The following is a 25411-nucleotide window of genomic DNA, read 5'->3' as shown; positions in this document are numbered from 1 at the left end:
CAGCACATCTGAAAGCTCTAGAACAAAAAGAAGCAAATACATCTTAGAGGAGTAGACAGCAGGAAATAATCAAACCCAGGGCTGAAATCAACCAAGTAGAAACATAAAGAACTATAAAAAGAGTCAACAAAACCACGAGCTGGTTCTTTGAGAAAATCAACAAGATAGATGAACCCTTAGCCAGACTAACCAGAGGGCACAGAGGCAGTATCCAAATTAACAAAATCAGAAATGAAGGGGGAGATATAACAACAGAAACTGAGGAAATTTAAAAAATCATCAGATCCTACTACAAAAGCCTATATTCAACAAAACTGGAAAATCTGGATGAAATGGACAATTTTCTAGACAAATATCAAATACCTAAGTTAGATCAGGATCAGATAAACCATCTAAACAGTCCCATAAAGAAATAGAAGCAGTCATTAAAAGTCTCCCAACAACAACAACAACAACAACAAAAAAGCCTAGGACCAGGTGGGTTTAGTGCAGAATTCTATCAGACGTTCAAAGGAGACCAAATGCCAATACTCTTCAAACTATTCTATAAAATAGAAAGAGAAGGAGCACTACTCCATCCATCCTGTGAAGCCACAGTTACACTGCGTATTCTCCTCTGGACATGGAATGGTCTCTGTCTAATCAGGAACCTGTCACAATTTCCTTTCATAGAGGACTTCATAAGAGATTTTTTTCTATTTTTATCATGTTTGATGTTCTAAATAGATTTTAAAAACTGGTTAGATGCATATTACTGTTAGCTTCAGAAGATATCACGTATATTTAAGAGGCATTTAACTATTATAAATTATTTTAATGACTTAATAAAAACTACACCTAAAAGCAGCAGCAGCAGCAGAAGCAGAAGCAGAAGCAGAGGAAGAGGAAGAGGGGGAGGGGGAGGGAGAGGGGGAATGGGAAGGGGAAGGGGAAGGAGCAGGAGCAGAAGCAGCAACAGCAGCAGCAGCACACCCAAGAAGAGTTGATGGCAGAAAATAATCAAACTCAAGGCTAAAATCAAGAAATTAGAAATAAAGAGAACAATATGGAAAAAGCAACTAAACCAAGAGCTGATTCTTTGAAAAAATCAATAATATAGACAAACCACTAGCCAAACTAACTAAAAGGCAGAGAAAGAGTATCCAAATTAACAAAAATCAGAAATGAAAAGGGAGACATAATAACAGAAACTGGGGAAATTCAAATAATCACTACATCTTACTTCAAAAGCCTGTACTCCACTAAATTGGAAAATCTAAACAAAATGGATGATTTTCTAGACAGATGCCACTTACCAAAGTTAAATCAAAATCAGGTAAACTACCTAAATAAACCTATAACTCCTAAGAAAATAGACACAATCATTAAAAGTCTCTCAACCAAAAAAAGCTCAGGGCCAAATGGTTTTAACACAGAATTCTTCCAGACTGTCAAAGAACAGCTAATTCTAATATTCCTCAAACTATTCCACAAAATAGAAACAGAAAGAACATTGCCAAACTCATTCTATAAGGCCATAGTTACCCTGATACCTAAACTACACAAAGACTTAACAAAAAGAATGTCAGACCAATTTCCCTTATGAACATTGATGCAAAAATACTCAATGAAATACTCACAAACCAAACCCCAAAACACATCAAAAACATCACCCACCAAAATCAAGTGGGCTTCATTCCAGGGATGCAATAAACAAAAATGCATCAATGTAATCCACCATATAAACAAACTTTTAAAAAAAAATCACATGAATATCTCATTGGTTGCTGAAAAACCTTTGACAAAATCCAATACTCCTCCACATGAAAAGTCTTGGAGAGTCCCCAAGGATCCAGGTTAGTTGATACTATTGGTCTTCTTGTGGGGTCTCCTATTCCCTCTGGGTTTCTCAATCCTTCCCCCAACTCTTCCATCTAATGTTCAGCTATGGGTCTCTACATCTGTTTCAGTCAGCTGCTAGCAGTACTCTCAGGACAGTACTGCTAGGCTCCAACACAACTGCAAGCGCAACAGAGTATCACTAATGGTGTCAGGGATTAGTTCTTACTCATAGGATGGATCTCCTTAGGAGCTCCCAGAGACTGAACCACCAACCAAAGAGTATACACAGGCTGGACCTTGAACCCCCGCATATTTGTAGCAGATGTGCAGCTGCTACATACATACAAAGTCTAAAAAGTCTTGGAGAGCCCCCAAGCGTCCAGGTATGGTTTTCATGTGGTCCCCCAACAACTAGAATGGGAGCTGTCCCTAACTTTGTTGCTTGCCTGTGGATCCTGTTCCCCTAACTAGATTGCCTTGTCTGGCATCAGTGGAAAAGGATGTGCTTTGTCCTACAATGACTTGATGTGCTAGGGTGAGTTGGTATGGGGATGGGAGACTCCCCCTTCTCAGAGAAGGCAATGGGGGTATGGGGAATGTGGTATGTGAGAGGGGACTGGAAGGAAAAGAGGGCTGCTATTGGGATATTAAAATGAATAAATTAATTAACGGAGAAAAAGAGTCTTTAAGAGATCAGGGATACAAGGTGCTAAACATAATAAAAAGCAATCTACAGCAAACCAATAGCCAACATCAAATTAAATGGAGAGAAACTTAAAGCAATTCCAATAAATCAGAAACAAGACAAGGCTACCCACTCTCTCCCTATCTATTCAACATAGTACTTGAAGTTCTTGCCAGAGCAATAAGATGACTAAAGGGGATCAAAGGGATACAAATTTGGAAGGAAAAGTCCAAGTATTGCTATTCACAGATGGTATGGTAGTATACATAAGTGACTCAAAAATTCTATCAGAGAACTCCTACAACTGATAAACACCTTCAGCAAAGGGACTGGATACAAAATCAACTAAGAAAATAATAATAATAATAATAATAATAATAATAATAATAGAAAGTGAAAGACCTGTATAACAAGAACTTCAAGTTTTCCCATCAAAATTCCAACACAGTTCTTTACAGACCTTGAAAGAATAATTCTCAACTTTATACGGAAAAACGAAAAACCCAAGATAGCTAAAACAATCTTCTACAATAAAAGATCTTCTAGAGGTATCACCATATCTGATTTCAAGCTATACTACGGGGCAATAGTAATAAAAACTGCATGGTATTGGCATAAAAATATATGGGTTAATCAATGTAACAGAATTGAAGATGCAGAAATAAATCCATACATCTATGGACACTTGATATTTGACAAAGAAGCCAAAACCATACAATGGGAAAACTAAACCATCTTCAACAAATGGTGCTGAACTAACTGCATGTCTGCATGTAGAAGAATGAAAATATATCCATATTTATCACCCTGCACAAAGCTCAAGGCCAAGTGGATCAAGAACCCTAGCATAACAGGATACACTAAATCTCAGAAGAGAAAGTGGGGGATAGCCTTAAACACATTGGCACATGAGACAAATTCCTGAACAGACCACCAGTGGCTCAGGCACTAAGACCAACAATTAATAAATGGGACCTCATGAAACTGAAAAACTTTTGCAAGGCTAAGGACACCATCAATAGGATGAGAGGACAAAATGGCAACCTAAGGAATGGGAAAAGATCTTCACCAACCCTACATCCAACAGAGGACTAATATCCAAAATATAAAAATAACTCAATAAATTAGATACTAATGAACCAAATAACAAAATTAAAAATGGGGCACAGAGCTAAATAGAGAATTCTCAACAGAGGAACATGCTTAATATCCTTAGTTGTCAGGGAAATGTAATTCAAAAAGACTCTGAGATTCTACCTTATACCAATCAGAATAGCTAAGATCAAAAACTCAAGTGACAGCACATGCTGGCTAAGATGTGGAGCATGGGAACACACCTCCATTGTTGGTAGGAATGCAAACTTTACAACTACTTTGGGAATCAGTTAGGCAGTTTCTCAGAAAATTGGGAATAGTTCTACCCAAAGACCCATCTACACCACTCCTGGGAATATACCCAAAAGATGCCCCACAATACCACAGGAACATTTGCTCAACTATGTTCATAGCAGCTTTATTTGTAACAGCCAGAAACTGGGGGGAAAAAAAAAACCCTAGATGTCTCTCAACTGAAGAATGAATGAAGAAAATGTGGTGCAACTATACAATGGAATACTATCCAGCTATTAAAAACAAGGACATCATGAAATTTGCATGTAAGTGGATAGAACTAGAAAATAGCATCCTGGGTGAGTGTGATGGTTTGTATATTCTTGGACCAGGGAGTGGCACCATTTGGAGGTGTGGCCTTGTTGAAATAGGTGTGACCTGGTTAGAAGAGGTGTGTCACTGTGGGTGTGGGCTTAAGACCCTCACCCTAATTGCCTGGAAGTCAGTTTTCCACTAGCAGCCTTTGGATAAAGACAGAACTCTCAGCTCCTCCTGTGCCATGCCTGCCTGGATACTGCCATGCTCCTGCCTTGATGATAATGGACTGAACCTCTGAACCTGTAAGCCAGCCCCAATTAAATGTTGTTTTTATAAGACTTGCCTTGGTCATGGTGTCTCTTCACAGCAATGGAAACCCTAACTAAGACAGTGAGGTAACCTAGACCCAGAAGACACATATGGTTTGTACTCATGCACATTAACCATAAAGCACAGGATAACCATGCTACAATCCAGAGAAACTAAATAATGAAGGCTCAAGGAAGGATGCATGAATCTCACTCAGAAGGGAGAACAAAATAGTCATCAGAGGTGGATGGAGGGAGGGAACTGGGTAGGAGAGAGGGCAAGGAAGGGAAAGGGATAGAGATCAGGTGTGGGGAAAGAAGAAGCAAGAGAGGGCTGGGGGTGAGAATGGAAATGGTAGGGGGCATCTCTGGGACTAGCAGGAGACCTGGGACCAGGGAGGCTCTGGGGAGTCTATGGAGGTGACCCTAGCTAAAATTCCTACCAACAGGGGATATGGAAACTGAAGTGACCACCTCTTAAAGCCAGGCAGGATTTCCAGTGGAAGGAGAGGGACATCAACCCACCCATAAAAGCTTCAACCCAAAATTTGTCCTGCCTAGAAGATACACAGGGATAAGATGGAACAGAGATCTAGGACTACTCCAATTTGAGACCTATCCCATGTGAGATATGATACCTTGCTATGCTTGCAGACAGGAATCTAGCATAACTGTCTCCAGAAAGGCTTTATCCAGCAGGAGATGGAAACACATGCAGAGACCCATAGCCAAATACCAGGTGGAGCTGGAGAAGAGTTGGGGGTAGAACTGAGCAAGATGGAGGAACACAAGAAGACCTACAGGGACAACTACCCTGGGCCCATAGGGGCTCACAGAGACTGAACTACCAACCAAAGAGCATAGGAGCTGGACCTAGCCCCCTACACATTTAGATCAGATTTGCCCCTTGGTCTTCATGTGGGTCCCCTAACAATTGGAGCTGGGCCTGTCTCTGACTCTGTTACCTGCCATTGGATCCCTTCTCTTAACTTGACTGCATGGTTGGGCCTCAGTGGAGGAGGAAGCACTTAGTCTTGCTGAGACTGGATGCCTCAGGGTGGGATGGTACCCAAGGGGAGCTTCCCCTTTTCTTAGGAGAAGGTGAGGGAGTATTGGGGGAAGGAATTTGTAAGGGCAGAACTGGGAGGAGAGGAGGGAGGAGGTGTGATCCAGTCATAAAGTGAATAAATAAATTAATTAATGAAAATAAATAAATTCTAAGTAAAACTCACGTTCAGATTTTAGAGTTCTCAAGATATCCGAAAGTGTGCTCACAAATTCTTCAATGGTAATTTTGCCTTCTTCTGTAATGCAAGAGAAAATTTAGCTGAAGGAAATAATGTTTCTAAATATATAAGAATTCAAGATAACACTCAAGTCAAGACTTTCTTCTCTCTATTCTCGTACATTATCAGAAATATGTAGTTCTATTTCTTTCCAAATATTTACTGATTTTACCATATTCATGATAATATGTGCTATTAAAATAGCATTATTTAAAAAAAACCTATGACATCAATCTTGTCTTTTTCCATTTACTTTCTACAACTTGACAAGAGAGGTCTTTCTTGTTAGAAGAATATCTGATCACTTCAATAATAAAACTCTTCAGTAGCTCCACTCGCTTGCTAACCTGTGAAGTACAAGGAGAGGCTACATACCAACATTAGTTAGGTAAGCATGCTAATGTTTAAGTAAAAGACTAGCAAACAGGATTTAGTGGCACACAAAAAGTACGCTCATTAAGGGTGATATAACCCTCACAAAATAAAATTGGCTTTTAGAGAAAAGAAAAATCTTAGATACGACAATGATCTGTAGTATACAATCAGACATGTAGCATGTCTATAAGATTAAATTTTCAAGGAAGGTGGTAGTTAGGAACATGGTAAGTCCTATAGGGCAATGACAACGACTATTAGAGAAAACAACTATTAGAGAAAAAAATCACTGCTTATGGTAAGAATTGTAGTGGTTTGAATAAAAATGGCCCCGTAGACCCATAGGGAGTGGCACTGTTAGGAATGGAAATTGACTAGAATCTATTCATATGAAGAGAGTCCTGTGTTATGTAGGAAACAACTAGAAATAGATCCAAGATCTGAAGGATCAGAACCCTAATCTCTGGAGAGCTGAATCATCAGGTTTTAGATTGAAATGCCTGGGACCAATAATGGCAGTCTAGAAATGGTACTGCCTTTGGGTTAGAGGACAAACTCTGGAAGAGAATAGTGTTTGTAGGTATGGAGGAAGATGAAATCCCAACCAAATAGTACTAAATGCTGGAGGAAAGAGTCATCTCTCAAAAAAGGATGCTATTATTATTTTCCTCTTATCTTGGAAATTTTGCTTTTTTATAATGAAATAAGTATCATTGTATTTCTCTGTATTAGAATAATAATTCAGTTATTTTTGCTATCTTTCATACAGTGCAAGAATAATATTTTAACTTCATTCTCAACTGGGCCTGAAGAGATGGTTTAGTGGTTAAGAGTATAAATTACTCTCCCAGAGGACCTGAGCTGGATCCCAATGCCAGCACCCAATGTCAGTCAACTCACAACTCCCTGTGACTCTGTTCCTAGTGATCTGGCCTCTACAGTCACCACCACTTCCCATACACCACACACACACATACACACACACACACACAAACACACACTTAAAATAAACCTTATTTTAAAAACCTCTCAGTACATGTCTCTACTTGTGAGTTCTACTAAATATTCAAGAACTTAATAAAGATAACACTCAACTATACCTGTTACTAAAAAAAAATGCAGTTACCTTATACATTAATAAACACCTTCTTCTATGAGCAACTACAGGATGCAGAATTCCCTATCATCCATGGATAGCCTTATGAATCAGCTTCTGATGGGTGAGCACCTGGCTTGGTGTTCCAGGAACCCACTCTCTACAGCCCATGGCAGTCAGTTCACAAGATAATCTCACTTCATAAGTGCCACCACTGGCTTCCCACTGGGGCAGGGTGGCCGTGGATTCCCTGCTGAATTTGGCTCTGTGGAGCTCTAAGTTGGCATACCAGCAGGATAGTGTGACCAGCCATCACACTACAATTTGTACAGGATTAGCCTCCAACCTGTGTACTCCACCCAGGCAACTTGCTCCTCCACCTGTAGACAACAATCCATTTAAGGTAGATAGATCAAAAGTACAAACCATCCTCTGGAACATGTTTTAATACTTCAGTCAGTATGGCTTTAGCTGAGTGAAGTTCATTATTTGTCAATAACTTCTTTAAGTCAGAGACATTAATTAGATCCTTCTCGAGAACTTGGGGCGTGGCTAGCAGCAGCTGTGTGACTGCAGAAAGACAGCAGGAGAGAATGTGTCAATGGCAGACACTGTGCACTGCCCACCACTTGATTCAGGTTGCATAAAACAATGGAACATTATATGAGACTTTGGATATAATTTAAAAAACAGGAGTTGGAAATTCGTAAAACTTTAGTGCTAGACACTGTTCAAAGCACTCTTACTTTAACTATTTAATCTCGCAATAATCTTTGACATGATCATTATTATTCCCATTTTTCAGATGAAGAAACTGAGGCTAACAAAATTAAGTGACATTGGTAATTATGTGGTAAGAACAAGATTTAAGTTCGGGCAATACAGGTCCAAACCCAAAGATTTTAACTACTGTACCTTTTCAGGCAAACACATTGGATAGTCAAGCTATCTCTTGGGTCATTTAACCCTTCATATGTGGTCTCTGAGGTCACCAGGAAGCTTTACAAATAACCTTTAAGTAAACATTACACTGCATTGTTTAGTTTTAGGCTGTGTTGCCAGGACAAAATAGATGATATAACAAGAGGGTTAACCTGATGGATGAAATGCAAACATGCCACCAATGTATTCTAAGTTATCAAAAAATACTGCCCTTGTGAGATATAATTGCCAGACTTCAGTTAATACAGGAAGCTTCTTCTTCTAGATTTTGCTCATTCTGACCACAACTGAGAATATATATCATATATATTATATATGCATGTATTATATAATGTACAAATTATAATATATACATATCATATATTATATATCATATATAATATATACATGATATATATATTACAAAATATATAGACTAAGTAGAAAGTGTGGCTGGCTGGATATAGGAAGGCAAACAACTCCAGCAACAGAATCATCTTCCACTTATTAACAACTACTAAATGGTAAGCATTTTAATACCCAGTGTGTAACCATGAATCTTGACTTTCAGCCTGACAGGGTTAAAATCACCGTGGAAATACATCTCTGGGTAGATCTATGGGGTGGGGGTGGAGTCCAGAAAGATTAACCTGAAATGGGAAGACCACCCCACCCCATCCCAAGTGTGGGCTGCACCATCCCATGGTCTAAGGTCTCAAACTGAATAAAGTGAAGAAAGCAAGCTGAGCACCAGCTTCTTGCTATCTATCAGCTTGTCTATCTCTGCTTCTTGGCTGTGAACTCAGTGCAAGCAGCTGCCTCAGGCTCCTACCGCCATGCCCTCTCCACCCTGATAGACTGGATCTCAAATGACTACAAGCTAAAACAAACCCTTCTTTCCTCAAGCTAATTTTGTCTGGTAATTTGTTACAGCATTAAGAAAAGTAATAAATATACCAGACAGATAACAAAGAAGACAAAGGTAGAAGACAGATATTTATAAGCACTTAAAGACTTAAAACTCCAGACTCTCATGTTTTCTGTCTTTGACTCTCATGGGAAAATGGACATTGGCAAAGTACAGGATAAATCATAGCAAGGAAAAATGCATATTCAGGAAACACATGAGCAGCAGAATAGAAGTAAAGATGTAAGTCCCGTGACAAGAGCTAGATGAATACCAGACAGAAGAGGACATTGCAAACCAGAAATCTGAGGACATAAGCCTGTGTATGTTAATAGTTTTATGAGACCTAGGAAAAAAGAAGAGCTCTGTAAGAAAATATGGAAATTATAAAACAAGATGAGTTGAACATGGTAGTGAATGCTTGTAGTCCCAGGTACTAGGAAGGCCGGGGCAGGTTACATAACAGACTTTATAACTTAGTGACTAAAACCAATAAATCACATATTTTAAAGGACAAGGTATGTGGTTATAAATTACTTATCAATTAAAAACACACATCCAGGAGCTAGAGATATGGCTCAATGGTTAAGAGCACATAATGCTCTTGCAGAGGATACAAGTTCAGTTCCCATCACACATGTTGAGGGGCTCACAACCACCTGTAATTCCAGCTCCAGGGGACTCAATGTCTCTAGCCTTAATGGACACCCACATGGCCATGCTTATGCACATATGTGTGTACACATACACACATACACACACACACTTAAGTCTTTAAAGCACACATCTAATGTAAATTTTCATAGATTATAAAGCAATTTTCCAGTCACTCTCTTGAACCAGAAGTGTTCACTTACCTATGGAGTCTTTAAAGCTTGGAATATCTCTCAGTTTCACTAAGAAATCTTTTAAGTCCACATACATCTCATCTGGAAAGTCAAAATCAAACATATTTGACATTAAAACACTTGTATTAATCAGCACATCAAGTTAAGATTCTAATTCATAATAATTATATAAAACTCATTTTTTCACTTTTCTCAAATTATAGAAGCTATTTCAATAGAATTTCTAACATTTTATATGATCTCTTCAGTTAATATTAAATAACATTTTAGTTTCTTATATATGATATTTGACATGTATTAATTACTTTAATCTTCACAAAATTACATGTTTGTGTATCACTAAATTACATGTGTGTGCATCACTAAATTACATGTTTGTGTGCCACTAAATTACATGTTTGTGTATCACTAATATGCCAGTGTTAAAAGATGAAAACAAAGAGACATTAACTTGTTCAAATGACAAAACCAGAAAGCTGAAGAGATAGTTATTTAAACTGATCCAGTCTCATTGCAGGAGTAGTAGTGTTAACAATAGGTATACACACACACACACACACACACACACTGATGAGTGGCAATGTTAACTACATATACACACTGGTGAGTGGCAGTGTTGACTAAAAACATATACACACACTGATGAGTGTTGACTACAGACATATACACACACTGGTGAGTGACAATGTTAACTACATATTTACACACTGATGAGTGACAGTGTTAACTACATATTTACACACTGATGAGTGACAGTGTTGACTACATATACACACACTGATGAGTGACAGTGTTGACTACATATACATACACTGGTGAGTGACAGTGTTGACTACATATACATACACTGGTGAGTGACAGTGTTGACTACATATTTACACACTGATGAGTGACAGTGTTGACTAGATATTCACACACTGATGAGTGACAGTGTTGACTAGATATTCACACACTGATGAGTGACAGTGTTGACTACATATTCACACACTGATGAGTGACAGTGTTGACTACATATTCACACACTGATGAGTGGCAGCATTGACATACACACACATTGATACACAGCCCCAGAAGTCCTGAAACAGTCGGAACACTAATGAAACGAGAATGTGGGTAACACAGAAACCATCCCAACATAAACCCAAGAAGTAGTCCATAAAATCTATGACTGGAGTCTTTTTTAAAAAAATAAGAGGGGGCTGGAAAGATGGCTCCTGGAAAGATGGCTCAGTGGTTAGGAGCATCGACTGCTCTTCCAGAGGTCCTGAGTTCAAATCCCAGCAACCACATGGTGGCTCACAACCATCTGTAATGGGATCTGCTGCCCTCTTCTCATATGTCTGAAGAGAGCGACAGTGTACTCACATAAGTAAAATAAATAAATGAATCTTTAAAAAGGAAGGGAAGGGGAAGGGGAAGGGGAAGGGGAAGGGGAAGGGGAAGGGGAAGGGGAAGGGGAAGGGGAAGGGGAAGGGGAAGGGGAAGGGGAAGGAAAGGAAAGGAAAGGAAAGGAAAGGAAAGGAAAGGAAAGGAAAGGAAGGGAAGGGAAGGGAAGGGGAAGGAAGGGGAAGGAAGGGGAAGGAAGGGGAAGGAAGGGGAAGGAAGGGGAAGGAAGGGGAAGGAAGGGGAAGGAAGGGGAAGGAAGGGGAAGGAAGGGGAAGGAAGGGGAAGGAAGGGGAAGGAAGGGGAAGGAAGGGGAAGGAAGGGGAAGGAAGGGGAAGGAAGGGGAAGGAAGGGGAAGGAAGGGGAAGGAAGGGGAAGGAAGGGGAAGGAAGGGGAAGGAAGGGGAAGGAAGGGGAAGGAAGGGGAAGGAAGGGGAAGGAAGGGGAAGGAAGGGGAAGGAAGGGGAAGGAAGGGGAAGGAAGGGGAAGGAAAGGAAAGGAAAGGAAAGGAAAGGAAAGGAAAGGAAAGGAAAGGAAAGGAAAGGAAAGGAAAGGAAAGGAAAGGAAAGGACAAAGGTTAACTGGAACTAAGATGTAGATTGGTGAGCAGTGAGTTAGTATAATTAAGACCCAGCAATGACTAGGTAGTTTATGCAAGTGTTCACGCTGAATTATAAAGAAGACCTGAGTCTATGCTAACATGGGAGTTAGAGTGTATATCGAGCAAACTGGGATGCATAAAAGATGTCTTTCAGCGAGTAAAAGGAGACACGTTGGGGTTGGAGAGAGAGCCTCAGAAGTTAAGGATTCTTCCTGTTTCTCCAAAGGGCTCAACTTTAGTTCCCAGCACCCATGTCCAGTAGTTTACAACCACATTGACTCCAGCTCCATAGGATCCTGTACCCTCTTGTTGGCTACCAGGCACCTGCACACATGTAGCACACATGTAGCACACACACAGACATATGTGTTCACATAAGTAAAAATAAAAATGAAAACTTAAAATTAAAAAATGAAAGTGTATGCTCACTTACTTAGTATAAAGAGGCCTAAAACACACAATATGGCATAAAGTGGGGAGAAAATTCCTCTAGGAATAGGAAGGTCCACTCTGAATCTTATGTTGATGTGGAGTCTAGATTTAAATCACTTGTATATGGCAAAATCAAAGGTCCAACTTTAGTGCCCAGCACACATGCCCAGAAGCTCCCAGCCTTCTTAACTCCAGCTCCCATAGAACTAACACCCTCTTCCATTGTCAGACATCTGCACATATGGTCTGCACACTCACAAACACACAAACATAGACACAAATTAAAACAAATTGTAAGACATAACCTTGGAAGGTATGTTCACTGACAGTATAAATCAGGAGGCCTAAATGACCAAATCAGATAAAAACTGACACAGATAAAAAAAATAACCCAGAGGAGCTAATCAAATCAATAACCAAAGCACATGAGACAGACACCTCCCAAACAAAATCATTGCACCCTTAAAATGCGTTTTAGTTTGTTTGATTAAAAAATCAAAATGTGGCAAGCACTGTAAAATGGCAGGTGATGATGGTTCCCCTCTAAAGAAAGATTCTATATCAAGACAGTATTTTCTACAATGTGTGGTATTTTTTCAACTCAGGCTTATAAGTAATGAATAGTAATAAGTATATATCATAACCAGATGAGTATGGGCAGTTAGATGTCAATAAATATGTAAATTAGTAGGATTGGCTCTCACTGATATCCACCTAAGCTTCCAATAGCATGACTCAGTTTCCCATTTTAGCCATATAGATAATCATTATATTTATTATATAACAATATATAGTAGTTTTACATGTATAATATATATATATTTGTCTATATATTATTTATTAACAATAGACATGTGTGTTGTATTTCTATATAATTTCCTTTATAAATATTATATTCCCCAGGAATAGGAGAAAATAAAGACACTCTTAAGAAATTTTTTAAAAACTTAATATCTCACCACTGATATCACAATGTTTAAGAACTTCTTTAAAGTCCTCTTCACTTATATTAAGATTCAAATATTTCAAGGCACGCTCCAAGTCAGGTATAGTGATCTTGCCATCTTCAACCTGTGACAAGATGCCAGCAACTTCTTTGATCTCTAAAAAGATGAATATGTGCAATATGCTGTTACACAATTCATAAAGGGATGGGTGTGGCGGTGCACTTCATTAATCCCAGCACTCAGAAGGCAGAGGCAGGTGGATCTCCATGGGTCTGAGGCTAGCCTGGGCTAGCCAGAGAGTCCCAGGAAAGCCAGAGACACATAATAAAGAAACTATCTCAAAAACAAAAAAAAAATACCTGCAAATCATTTGTTCAGAGCCTACTTCAGGCAAACCCATGTGTCAAAAACGTATCTGAACCAAAACTCTGGCAGAAGTAAAATATTTTCTGTTTGCAATGATGACATCCTTATTTCAAAGAATATTAAAGTTATTTTTTTAAAGTTCATGGCAAACAGATGATAATAGATATTCTAGTTTGCTTTCTACTGCTGTGATAAACACTGGCCAAAGAACTTAAAGAGGGAAGGGTTGGCTTCCCCTAATAGCTTAGAGATATTTATTAAAGAGAGTCAGACAGGAACCTGAACTCCATTTCATAGAACTGTCTTGCAAGTTTACCAGTCATTAGTGTTCTCTCTTAACTAGGTTTTTTTGGTCTACAACCTCTATAGCCATAATGGCAGTCCTATTGATCTGACAGAATTTAAAATATAAGATGTATTTAAAGCATCAGTGTTTTTATTTTTTTATCTATATCATTTCTCTTTTAACCTCAAAATGAAGTTCTGTGCATTTCATATTACACAAAGTAGTTCAAGCCTTTGTGAAAGTCACTTGGGAAAAAACGCCATCCGTATCATTTCCACCAACAGCCACTCTACAGCTACTGTTGAAAACCCGATCTCTCTTATTAAAGACTTTCTTGTAAATTCCTTAACAAGAAAGACCGACTCTGTCATCTCTAGACAAAATTAAAAATCTATCACGTAGTTTGGTGCTATGAGAAAAGTAAACACAAGATCAATCTCAGATTAACCCTCTCACTTCATTAATGACTGATAAGCTTGGAATAAAGCTCTATGAAATGGAACGCGGCATCTGAGCCAAGCTGCGGGGGGGGGGGGGGGAGGAGTAAGTTGATCCAACAGAAAACCCATACCAAGTAAACACAGTGTGCAAAAACAGGGAACCAAGAGCAAGCTGAAGCAATTTAGATTACAGTAAGCACTCTGGCTACAGAATAAATGCGAATGAAAGCCTGACAAACAATGAGGCTAAAGAGATGAAGCACACCATTCATTCAGTGAATATTTACAATTATGAGTTATCATGAAAGATCCAAAACAATATCTGGCGTACTAAACTTAATTAGCTTATAAACATTAGTTATTCTTTTTTTTTTTTTTACATTCTAAAACTCTTGGTTTCCTTTTTTTTTAATATATTTTCTTTATTTACATTTCCCCCCACCTCCCGGAAATCACCTATCCCATCCTCCCTCCCCCTGCTTCTATGAGGGTCTTTCTCCACTTGCCCACCCACTCCCACCTCTCTGATCTCAATTCCCCTACACTGGGGCATCTATCGAGCCTTCATTAGAACCAAGGACCTCTCCCCAAATTGATGCCTGACAAGGCCATCCTCTGCTACATATGCAGCTGGAGCCATGTGTACTCCTTGATTGATGGTTTAGTCCCTGGGAGTTCTGGGGAGTCTGGTTGGTTGATATTGTTGTTCTTCCTATGGGGTTACAAATCCCTTCAACTCCTTCAGTCCTTTTTCTGACTCCTCTATTGGGGACCCCGCATTCAGTCCAATGGTTGGGTGCGAGCATCCACCTCTGTATTTGTAAGGCTCTGGCAGGGCCTCTCACAAGAACCAAGATTTCACTGCATTTTAGAGCTACAATTGCCCCTTGGTCAATTCTAGGCAAATAAGAGACAACAACATTAATCTAATAATGCAAACCATTTACATGGAACAAGTATTCTGAAACAGAAAAGAACTGGTAAGGGCACACGACAAAAGAGACTGATTAAGCTATGGGATGAGGAGGAGGTGTCACCAAGGATATAAGCTCACCAGTAAAGAAGGTGAACAAAAGGGGTCAGAGAAGAATATTCCAAGACACAAAGTATATAAATGGTTAGAAGTAGAGAGGAAGTACGGAATTTGTGGTGGGACAGGTGAACCAGTACAGCTAAAGGAATACAGTTTGAAAGGGAAGTGGTACACAGTCACACCACAGAATTACAGCGTGAACGCTGTGGGAAACGATCTGGAAGTTCCTCCGAAAACTGAAGACGTAACAGCTCTGTGACCCTGCTCTCCTACACGGATGCCCAAAGACCTCTAAGCCCCGCCACAGAGATACTGGCTCCTTGTGTTTGCTGCTATCATATTCACAACAGCTAAGAAATGGAGTCAGCCTAGCTGTCCATGCATAAGGAATGTTAGGTACTTATATATAGTGGAATTCTATTTGTCTATAAAAAAAAATGGACTTGTTTCCCACACAATCCGATTGTAGATTTGGGGGAGATACATTAGGGATACATCAGCATTTGACAACAACAACCTAAAAAATTCCCTTGCTATATGAAATACATAAATACATACATATACATATACACACACACATACATTCTACATATTTGTATAAATAAAGTTCATACTCACCGCTTACTGTTGGTAATACCAGGTTTGAAGACAACACTTCTTTTTTTAAACCTGAAAATGCACAGTGAAACAGTGAAATGAAGAGCAGCGTTTGACCTTACCTGCTTTGACAGGAAACAAGGGATAATGTAAGCTCTTCTCCTGATAACATTGGACAAGGACGGCTCTTCCCTTCTCAGACAATCAAGTTCCCAGTCTGCAGTCTCGTTTCCCAGATTCCTCTGTGCTCCTTAAACAAGGCAGTTCCTAACATAAAAGGTCCCTCTGCTTTCCTAGTGCCTATTCAATAAAGTGTATGCTTACTACTCTGAAATTAGTCCCTCTCACCCCCTCCTTCCGTTCCTCTCTTTCTCACTGTGATGGTTTGTATATGCTCCACCAAGGGAGTGGCTCTATTGGAAGGTTGGAGTGGGTGTGTCACTGTGGGTGTGGGCTTAAAGACACTCATCCTAGCTGCCTGGAAGTCAGCATTCTGCTAGCAGCCTTCAGATAAAGATGTAGAACTCTCAGCTCCTCCTGCACCATGCCTGCCTGGATGCTGCCATGTTCCTGCCTAGATGATAATGGACTGAACCTGTAAGCCAGCCCAATTTAAATGTTGTCCTTATAGGAGTAGCTTTAGTCATGGTATCTGTTCACAGCAGTGAAATGGTCATGGTGTCTGTTCACAGCAGTGAAACCCTAACTAAGACACTCACCCTCTCCTTTTCTCTCCCTCTCTTGTCTACCTAAGAAAAGCCTGGAACTTTTCTTATGTGCCATTTGCAGTTGGCTCATTTATCCCACATCTTTCCTACAGAGATTTAAACTGAGGATAGATGATAGAAAAGAAATCATTCTGTTTTTAAAATTTTTATTATTTTATATGGATGGATGTTTGTCTGTGTATATCTGTGACCACATGTGCACCTGTGGACAGAAGAACACCTCAGATCCCCCAGAACTGGAGTTACAGACATTTGTGAGCTGCCATGTGGGTGCTGGGAATTGAACCCAGGTCCCTAAGAAGAACAGTCAGTGCTCTAAGCATGGAGCAATCTCCCTAACCCCTTTCTACTTGTGTAAATGAGTCTGGCTGCAGTTAAAGACATTGTAGAATAACTCACAATTAGCAGAGTATCACTTGAAACAAAAGGCAGTTAAAACACAGAGAATCATACTTCTACTTTAAATTTTTTATCTGGGTATGAAGAATTAACCTTACAAAGAAAGAAAGAAAGAAAGAAAGAAAGAAAGAAAGAAAGAAAGAAAGAAAGAAAGAAAGAAAGAAAGAAAGAAAGGAAGGAAGGAAGGAAGGAAGGAAGAAAGAAAGAAAGAAAGAAAGAAAGAAAGAAAGAAAGAAAGAAAGAAAGAAAGAAAGAAAGAAAGAAAGAAAGAAAGAGGAAGGGAGGGAGAAGAGAAGAGAAGAGAAGAGAAGAGAAGAGAAGAGAAGAGAAGAGAAGAGAAGAGAAGAGAAGAGACTTCCAAAATGTAGGGGTGGACAATTTTGTAGCTAGCTCTAAGCTTTCTGGACCTCAGCAGTATTCACATTTTGGTTTAGGTGGCTATTTGATTGCAGTGGTGTTGCCATATGCACTGCATATGGATGCTTAGCCCACAGCTCTTGCCTCCACACTCTAGATGTAGTCCTTCCTCATTGGTACTAGCAATAAAACTGTTGTAGACCTACCAAACATTCCCTCAGAAAACTGAAGGTGGGGTCGGGGCGGGAGTGGGGCAGGTACAAGCCTGTGGCAGTCAGAATTTCTACCCACTGAGCAATATCACTCATGGCCATTCCTTGGTGCAATTTTAACTATACTTTTTGCTAAAATTTCCATTCAAAGGCAGTAAATATCTTTTAAAATATAGTTAAGTGCCATGTAGATGATCAGGGAAACTTTTTGTAAATAGACAAATAACAGAATTGTTAACAAAAACAGACAATACTTATTTAACAATACTTTACCTAATTCCCTTTAACAAAGAAGGGAAGGAGAAAGAGCAGGAGAGGGGGAAGGGAGAGAGAGAAAAGGAGAAGAGAAAAGGGGAATGCCCACAGTACTCCTTATGACTACAGCATGAATATCATCTAAAATACACACAAAAATGTATGAATGTATAATGAAATTTACATAGAAATAAACATAAGCTTGAAGCCACAAAACAACATATAGAAATAATCTAAGATCCAGTTTGCAGTCTAGTTCATGGGTTCACATAGGCATTTAATTTCAGTAATAAAATTTCTTCAGGGTCTGGGGAGATGTCTCAGTGGGAAGAGCACTGGATGTTCTTGCAGAGAACCCAAGGTCAATTCCCGGAACACACCAAGTGTCTCTTAGCCATATGTAACACTACTTCCAGGAGATCAATACCCTCTTGTGGTCTCTTCAGGTACCAGCCAAGCACATGATGCACACACATACATGCATAAAAACACTTGTATGTGTAAAATAAATATATCCTTTTAAAAAATTTAATCTCTGTCAATATATAGCCCAAAATCTAATCTATACTAGCATTCCAATGTGTTCATGCTAATATTTAGGAATTATTAAGAATTAATTGGTAGCTGGTAAAATAGCTTGAAATTCTTGAATAAGCATTTAGAAATGGTTCTGAAGAGATGGCTCTAATGCTCTCACATAGGATCTCAGGTCTATTCTCCTGGGGCAGCTCACAACTCCCTATGGCTCCAGGTAGAAGCAGATCCAAAGCCACTGGTCTCCTCCAACATCTGCATTCATGTGCACATACCCATACACAGAGACAGGCACATACACATATTAAAAATAATCTTTAGGGAAAATTAGAAAAGCAGTAATGTTAACCATTAGAACCAGAAAGCCCATAGATAAGTTCCCTTAATTCTAAAGATGGAAGGTAAATGCTACTAACAAGCTGCTGGCTGTCGGTTTAACCAACTCACCCTCGAGATCTTCCAGCCCCTCCAGAAATCTCTCTTTATCAGACCAATAGCTTCCTTTGACGGAGTCCAACATTTCAATGGCCTCTTTCAATGCTAGAAATACAGAAAATGTGCCAGTGACATATACAGACAATATACATACTGCATGCTTCAATATATCATTCAGTTTGTAGATCTATGTGTTTTTGAGCACAGGAAGGTAATCAATAACCTCTTTTAGATCTGCATTTCCCAGGATGGCTCCTACTAACCAGACATGGCCACGGTAAGCCTTCTCCACTCTGATAGTTTTCTTTTGACAGCCATCTTCTATCTACATTTTTTGATCATGATAGCTAAACCCACCTTCCATTTTTATTTTGGTTTGGTTTGATTCAAAGTCTCATTATGTAGCCCAGAACAGGCATACACTTACAATCCTTGTTTATGTTTTTAAACTATCTTGTAAAGCCTAGGGCTTAGATGGAATATATACATACATACAGACAGACAGACAGACAGACAGACAGACAGACAGATAGATAGATAGATAGATAGATATAGATATCAAAGTATATTGCTTTTTCCATTCAAAAGTTCCCTTTATCCCGCCAAGCATCCTCCGAACCCAAGATCTTCTCTTTCTGCCCTCCCTCCAATCACCTCATGCTTCAGAAACATTTGGACTAGGAAGCCTACAGCCAAGAGTCTCCTATAATTAAGAGAAAGACAGAAAGAGAGAGAGAAGGAGAGAGACAGACAGGCATTAAAACAGAGAGAGAAAGAGCTCCCACATCTAAAATATACATCTATTAAGGCTTCCCTTGTAATTTATTGAAAGAGATAATATATATTAACTCTTATGTAAAAGTAACTATGTTTCATAGATTTCCCCCCCTACTCATTACCCTATTCCTACAAGTAATTTGATTTTGATTTTTTTAAAACCACTATATACAAGTTTTTAAAACTTGGCTTTTAATGGATTGAGGAACTTTTAAGCCCTCTACTAAAGACCTCATTCTCCAGCTCCGATTAACTAAAACAGAAGGAATAAGCGTGGGGTAGCAGCGAAACCACAGCCCTGAGAAGTTTGAAATTAAGGGGAAATCAAGGCACAGCTGGAAATATCTAGCAGACAACAGGGGCCGAGGAGATGTGTCTCAAGCAGTAAATCTGTGTGAACCACCAAGACTCTCCCCTAATGACCCTACCAAATCTTAATCAGTTCCCAAGGCCCCACTTCTAAGCACCACTATCAGGCAAGTTCTCTCTCTTCACACACATTTGGATGAAATTCCAGCATGAGTTTTCGAGGGGATCAACCATAACAAATACTGTGGAATCTAAGCATGAAGGGCGATGCTTGACCAAATGACCTCTGACTGATGCTGAGTGGCCTTGAAACAGTTTCACCAGAAAGCCCTTACCAGTGAAGTTAGAAAACTTCGAAGTGTCCTTCAAAGCTTCCATGCAGTCTTTAACACTCAACATGTTGTCATCTGGAATGAAAAAGAGAGAGGGGAAAGAGAAAGAGAGAACAGTGGGAAAAAAAATGGATTTCTAGATATCAGAATCTTCGAAAACTAATGGCAAACTAAACATTTTTTTAAATTACATTTTAAAACACTTTCTGTACAAAGTCCATTTGAATTTGTTGGCAGCCACTGTTTCTTGCTGAAACCTGTACAAGGCTGCAGGCAGGGTTCCCACTGGGCCTAAAATGGAATGAAAGTACCAAGAAAGGCCAAAAACTTGCTTGGCTCAAAGTGGCAAAGTATTTCTACTGAGTTCGAATTCTCAAGCCATTCCTCACTGAGCAGAAAGATTTTAACAATGCTGCTCCCCACAAAATTCAGGCTTGTTTCTTGGAAGTATTCTTTTAACAGCAAAAGAGGCGATCTGTAGGGAAAAGCTCCTGCTCAAAGATAATGTTCTCAGAAACACAGCCAAACATCTCTACACATGAATACCCTTGCTGTAGATCATTCTATGAAGAAGGAGAGAAGGAAGGGGAGGAGGAGGAGAGAGGAGGAGAAAGAGGAGGGAGAAGGATGGAGGAGGAGGGAGGAGGAGGGGGGAGGAGGAGAAAGGAAGAAGAGGAGGAGGAAGGAGGAGGGAGGAGGAGGGAGGAAGAGGAGGAGGGAGGAAGAGAAGGAGGGAGGAGGAGGGAGGAGGAGAAAGGAAGAAGAGGAGGAGGAAGGAGGAGGGAGGAAGAGGAGGAAGGAGGAAGAGAAGGAGTGAGGAGGAGGGAGGAGGAAGGAGGAGGAGGAGGAGGAGAGAGGAGGAAGGAGAAGGAGGAGGCGGAGGAAGGAGGAGGAGGAGGACAAAATAATGAGACAAACCAACAAACTGTTTAAACCCTGAGAACAGTCCAAATGCTCACCAGAAACAATCTCTGACTGAAGGATTTCTTCCAATTCATCTTTAAATGATGTAATCCCAAGACTCTTTAGGAAATCATCCACATTCTTCCCAGGTATCTTCTCACCTTCAAGCGAATCAAGAGCCGAAACTATTTCCTGCAACTCTAGAAATAGATATAAAAGAGATAGTTGACAATTGAACTCATCTCTGGTTTCAAAAACAGACTTTGTCTGTGTGGTCTGTGGTTAATTATTAAGTTCTGAGTTCAGGGTCTCAAAGACAGTTCAGTGGGTGATGGCATTTGCTACATCAGCCTGAAGAAAACCACAGTTAAATCCCCGGATACCCAGTGGAAGGAGAGAACCAGCGCCTGAGAGTTGTCCTCTGACTTCCACACACACATTGTAGCATGTATGTGCCAATACACATTCACCATACATGCCATTGTCATCGTCATTATCATCATCTTCATCTTCATCATTTTTAAACCTCTGTGTGTGCATACGGAAGGAAAACATAGAAACTTACACTATTCTCTGGGCACTTCCAAGCTCTCCCATAAATAGTTGAGATATATAGTAAGTTGGTAATGGGGGAAACACTCTGGAAGCCAAGTTCCCATATGCCACCAAACTTCCAAATAGGCTTTCCCAAAGACAGCAGCCTTGGTTCTGCTGTGGTGAGTCTTTCTTGCCCTTCATAACTCTTCCTAGAAGTTTCAGCCTTATCCTGTACTGGGTGGCAATGCCATCTTCCTAGTCACTGTGGTCATCTCTCAGATTCAGATGCCCGACTAACATCAGCTCTCCATGACTTTCTTTACCCTTTTCTCCATCTTATAAAATGTTATCAGTCCAGAAGGACAGTCTTTCTGAGCACTGCCTTCTAATCTCAAAATTATATATAAAGTTATGCCTATTTACTCAGTCACAACATGCTCCCAATTAGAAGCTGCACAGGGGTTACTGTATTTGATCCTAAATGCTCTATAAATATGATGCTATTAGCATCTTCATTCTGAAGATGAGGAAATTAAAGATTAGATGCATAGAAGAAAACAAATGACAAAAAGATGGTAAGGAGTGTCTAATAAAGGAAGCAGTATATCTATAGGAGATTCTATAAAACAAAGTAATCCATAGAATAGTTCTAAGCCTGGGGCTTAAAATGGCACAGGAAAAAATGCATACCCAGAAAAGTTTAAAAATCACTAACAAAGGGGCAAGAGAGATGGCTTAGCACTGCCTGCTCTTATAGAGGACTGAAATTCAGTTTCCAGCATCCACATAGTGGTTCACAACCATCTATAACTCTATTTCCAGGGGATCCAACACCCTCTTCAGACTGCCAAGAGTAACAGACACACACATGATGCACAAGCATATAAAATAAATCTAAAACAAAAAAAAAAGTAAGTGAAGATGTTCACAGGGCCCACGAAGTGAAGTGAACTTAAGAGATCTTTCAATAGGCTATTTTTTTTTCCTGCTAGAAGCTAACAACTTCTGATCAAATTAAGCTTTTTCTGCCTTCCATTAGAACAATGCAAATATGTTAAGTAGAAATCAAAGAAAATGACCCCCCAAAAATCAGTTTAAATGGGTTCAAATAATCTACTTACTTACCTTTGTTTTTCTTCCTTAATGATCACGAGGGGATAGAACAGTGCACATTGTTAGCCAGAGGGTCTACCAATATCTATGGCTCCTCCTCCTTCCCCTCCTCCTCCTCTTCCTTCCTTCCTTTCTTCCTTCCGTTCTTCCCTTCCCCTCCCCTCTTCCCCCTTCCCATCCCTCTCTTCTTCCTCCTTCTATTCCTTCCTCCTTCCTTCCTTTCTTTTATTTCTTCCTTTCTGCCTTTTTTCTTTTCGTCTTCTCTCCACCTCCTCCCCATCTTCCTCCTCCTTCGCATGTATGCTCACATGTGTGGAGATATGCATGTGTGGGAGTGCAGGTGTGCACGTGCACATGCATGCTGAGGTTGACATGGGATCCTTCCTCGATCACTTCTTCACTGGATTCATTGAGGCAGGATCTCTCCACTGAGATCAGAATTCATCGATACGGCTAGTGGAGCTAACTACTTTACTATGTCCCGGGTCTCTGCCTTCTAAGAATGAGAATCACAGGCAAATGCCATACCCGCCTGGCATTTATGTGGGTTTTAAACATCCAAACCCAGATTCTCAGGCTTGCGTGGCAACACTTGATCTTCAGAGCTATCTCCCCATCCCATCCCAAGCCCACATTTACCTTTTAACCTGACGGAGTCATGCATATCCTTCACTACCTTTGAAAAGTCTTCCAATTGCACTTTGTCACCTTTTGTGAGAAAAAATAGTTTATTAGATTACCCTCACTAGACAAAAGTTAGAGCCAATGAAGCAATCTATAAAAACGTAATCATCTGGTATACATTTAAGAATCATATATATATACATATATATATATATATATACACACATACATATATAATTTTTTAGTAACAGGTTGATTTACAGAGTGAGTGAAGAGACTACAGAATTTAAACTCAGTCCTCAGGTTCCATCAATTAAGAGAAACCATGCAGTCCGCAGTCCTAGAAAACGTTGCTAGGATACAAAATACAAAGAGCAGATGGATCTCAGTCTTAACTTAGGCTATGCCTGAAGAAGGACAATCCGTGGCAGACAATCTAAAAGGTTCTTTGGCCACAAAGTCCGACAAACACCCACGCCCCTTCATATTTAGGCAAGAGAATGTAACTATCAGATTGCAAGTCGAGAGCCAAATATGGAGAAGAACTTAGCTTCCTAGCCACCTTCATGGCAACTTAGTCTAGAAATTTCAAATTACTACAGCTGATGACCGCAAGCCAGAACAAAGCATGGCGGTCAGAATCACACATCCCCACACAGCCAAGACCCTGCTTCATGGGTTTCAGTAGATAGCTACAGATATGATGTCTTGCCTTTTATCCGGCATATGTTGTTTAAATTAGCACTTGATTACTAGGAACTATATAATAGAATTACATCCCAATACTGCAGTATAGTTTCCTGTTTCTTATCAATATATCCAGAATCCTATCTAACCACAAAGACTTTGCCTCTAAGTCTGTCAGCCATCCTGACTAATGTAATAAGAAAATGTTACCATAAGATTTGAACAGATCATTTATCTTTTTTTTTTTTTTTTGTAGACAGGGTCTTGCTAGCTAATACATGCTGGCTTGAACTCACTATGTAACCTTGGCTGGCCTTCTAGATCTTCCTACTTCAACCATCCAAATATGCTGGGATGGCATGCATGAGCCATGACATACCCTGCCTCAAATAGATCTCAAATTGCCCAGTCTCCCCATCTGTTCTCACTGGTAACACACTATGCAATTTGAAGGTATTGAAATAAAATATAAATACTGATGTTTTATATAGAATAGCCAAATAATATGAGCTTCCTTTATGATTCCTAAATCCATCCATGTCTTAGCATTTTAACTGTAAGACGCGCCACCTCATTGAGATCTGAATCTGTAGGAGGCATGGAGGTCCTTGTCCGCACAGATAAGCACTATGGGAGCCCAGAATGTCAAACACACAGGCTTGTTTCTTCAGGGGAAGGACTGCAATACCTGTTAGCCAACCAGAAGGCTGGAGCAGATGTGCTTTCTAGCCTGGTGGCCTTTGCACTATGTGTGACAAGATACTTTTGTGGCATTGAACTCTTCCCCAGACCCTTATGGTAAATATGTTTTCCTTAGTCAGTCTCCAGAGCCTGTCTTTATGGACTTTGCAGATTGTCGATATAGTCCTGTCTGATCTTTATTTAGCTTACTTTATTCCTTAAGGAGATTTATGTCTGCTTTGGTGTGCACACTATTACCAAAATAGTTTTCGCCAAATTGTGCTGCACTTAGATATGCCTAAAATAAACCACTCTGGATCAGACACCGGAAGTTTGAACCAGCACTGACTGCTGAGCCATGTCGGGCTGAACTGCCTTCCTGCTTGCAGATGATTGTCACTCTGCTGGCCAAGAAGGTTCCAGGGACCCCCACATGAATCTACTGGAGAAAAAAAAAAACAAAAAAAACAAAAAAAACAAACAAAAAAAAAAAAAACAGAGGAATGCTCCACGACATGTAGTCTAGGCAGCATGTTCTCAGATGAACCCT

At 39.8% G+C, this 25411-nt stretch overlaps 1 protein-coding gene across 1 annotated transcript in view; it reads right to left on the bottom strand.

Moving 5' to 3' along the window:
* The window catches only part of Efcab13 (EF-hand calcium binding domain 13), an 89078-nt gene that overhangs the window by 20291 nt on the left and 43376 nt on the right, over positions 1 to 25411 (bottom strand). The window contains exons 15-23 of the mRNA XM_030246468.1: positions 23509 to 23577; positions 21276 to 21419; positions 20320 to 20391; positions 18911 to 19003; positions 16000 to 16050; positions 13269 to 13412; positions 9904 to 9975; positions 7645 to 7788; positions 5694 to 5765 (exon numbers count right to left, since the gene is read on the bottom strand). Coding sequence (XP_030102328.1) covers positions 5694 to 5765; positions 7645 to 7788; positions 9904 to 9975; positions 13269 to 13412; positions 16000 to 16050; positions 18911 to 19003; positions 20320 to 20391; positions 21276 to 21419; positions 23509 to 23577 — 861 coding nt within the window. The remainder of the gene's footprint in view (positions 1 to 5693; positions 5766 to 7644; positions 7789 to 9903; positions 9976 to 13268; positions 13413 to 15999; positions 16051 to 18910; positions 19004 to 20319; positions 20392 to 21275; positions 21420 to 23508; positions 23578 to 25411) is intronic.

The sequence above is a fragment of the Mus musculus genome, chromosome 11 (assembly GCF_000001635.26).
Source record: "Mus musculus strain C57BL/6J chromosome 11, GRCm38.p6 C57BL/6J".
NCBI classification, from domain to species: Eukaryota; Metazoa; Chordata; class Mammalia; order Rodentia; family Muridae; genus Mus; species Mus musculus.
This window is presented reverse-complemented; position numbering and strand designations above follow the sequence as displayed.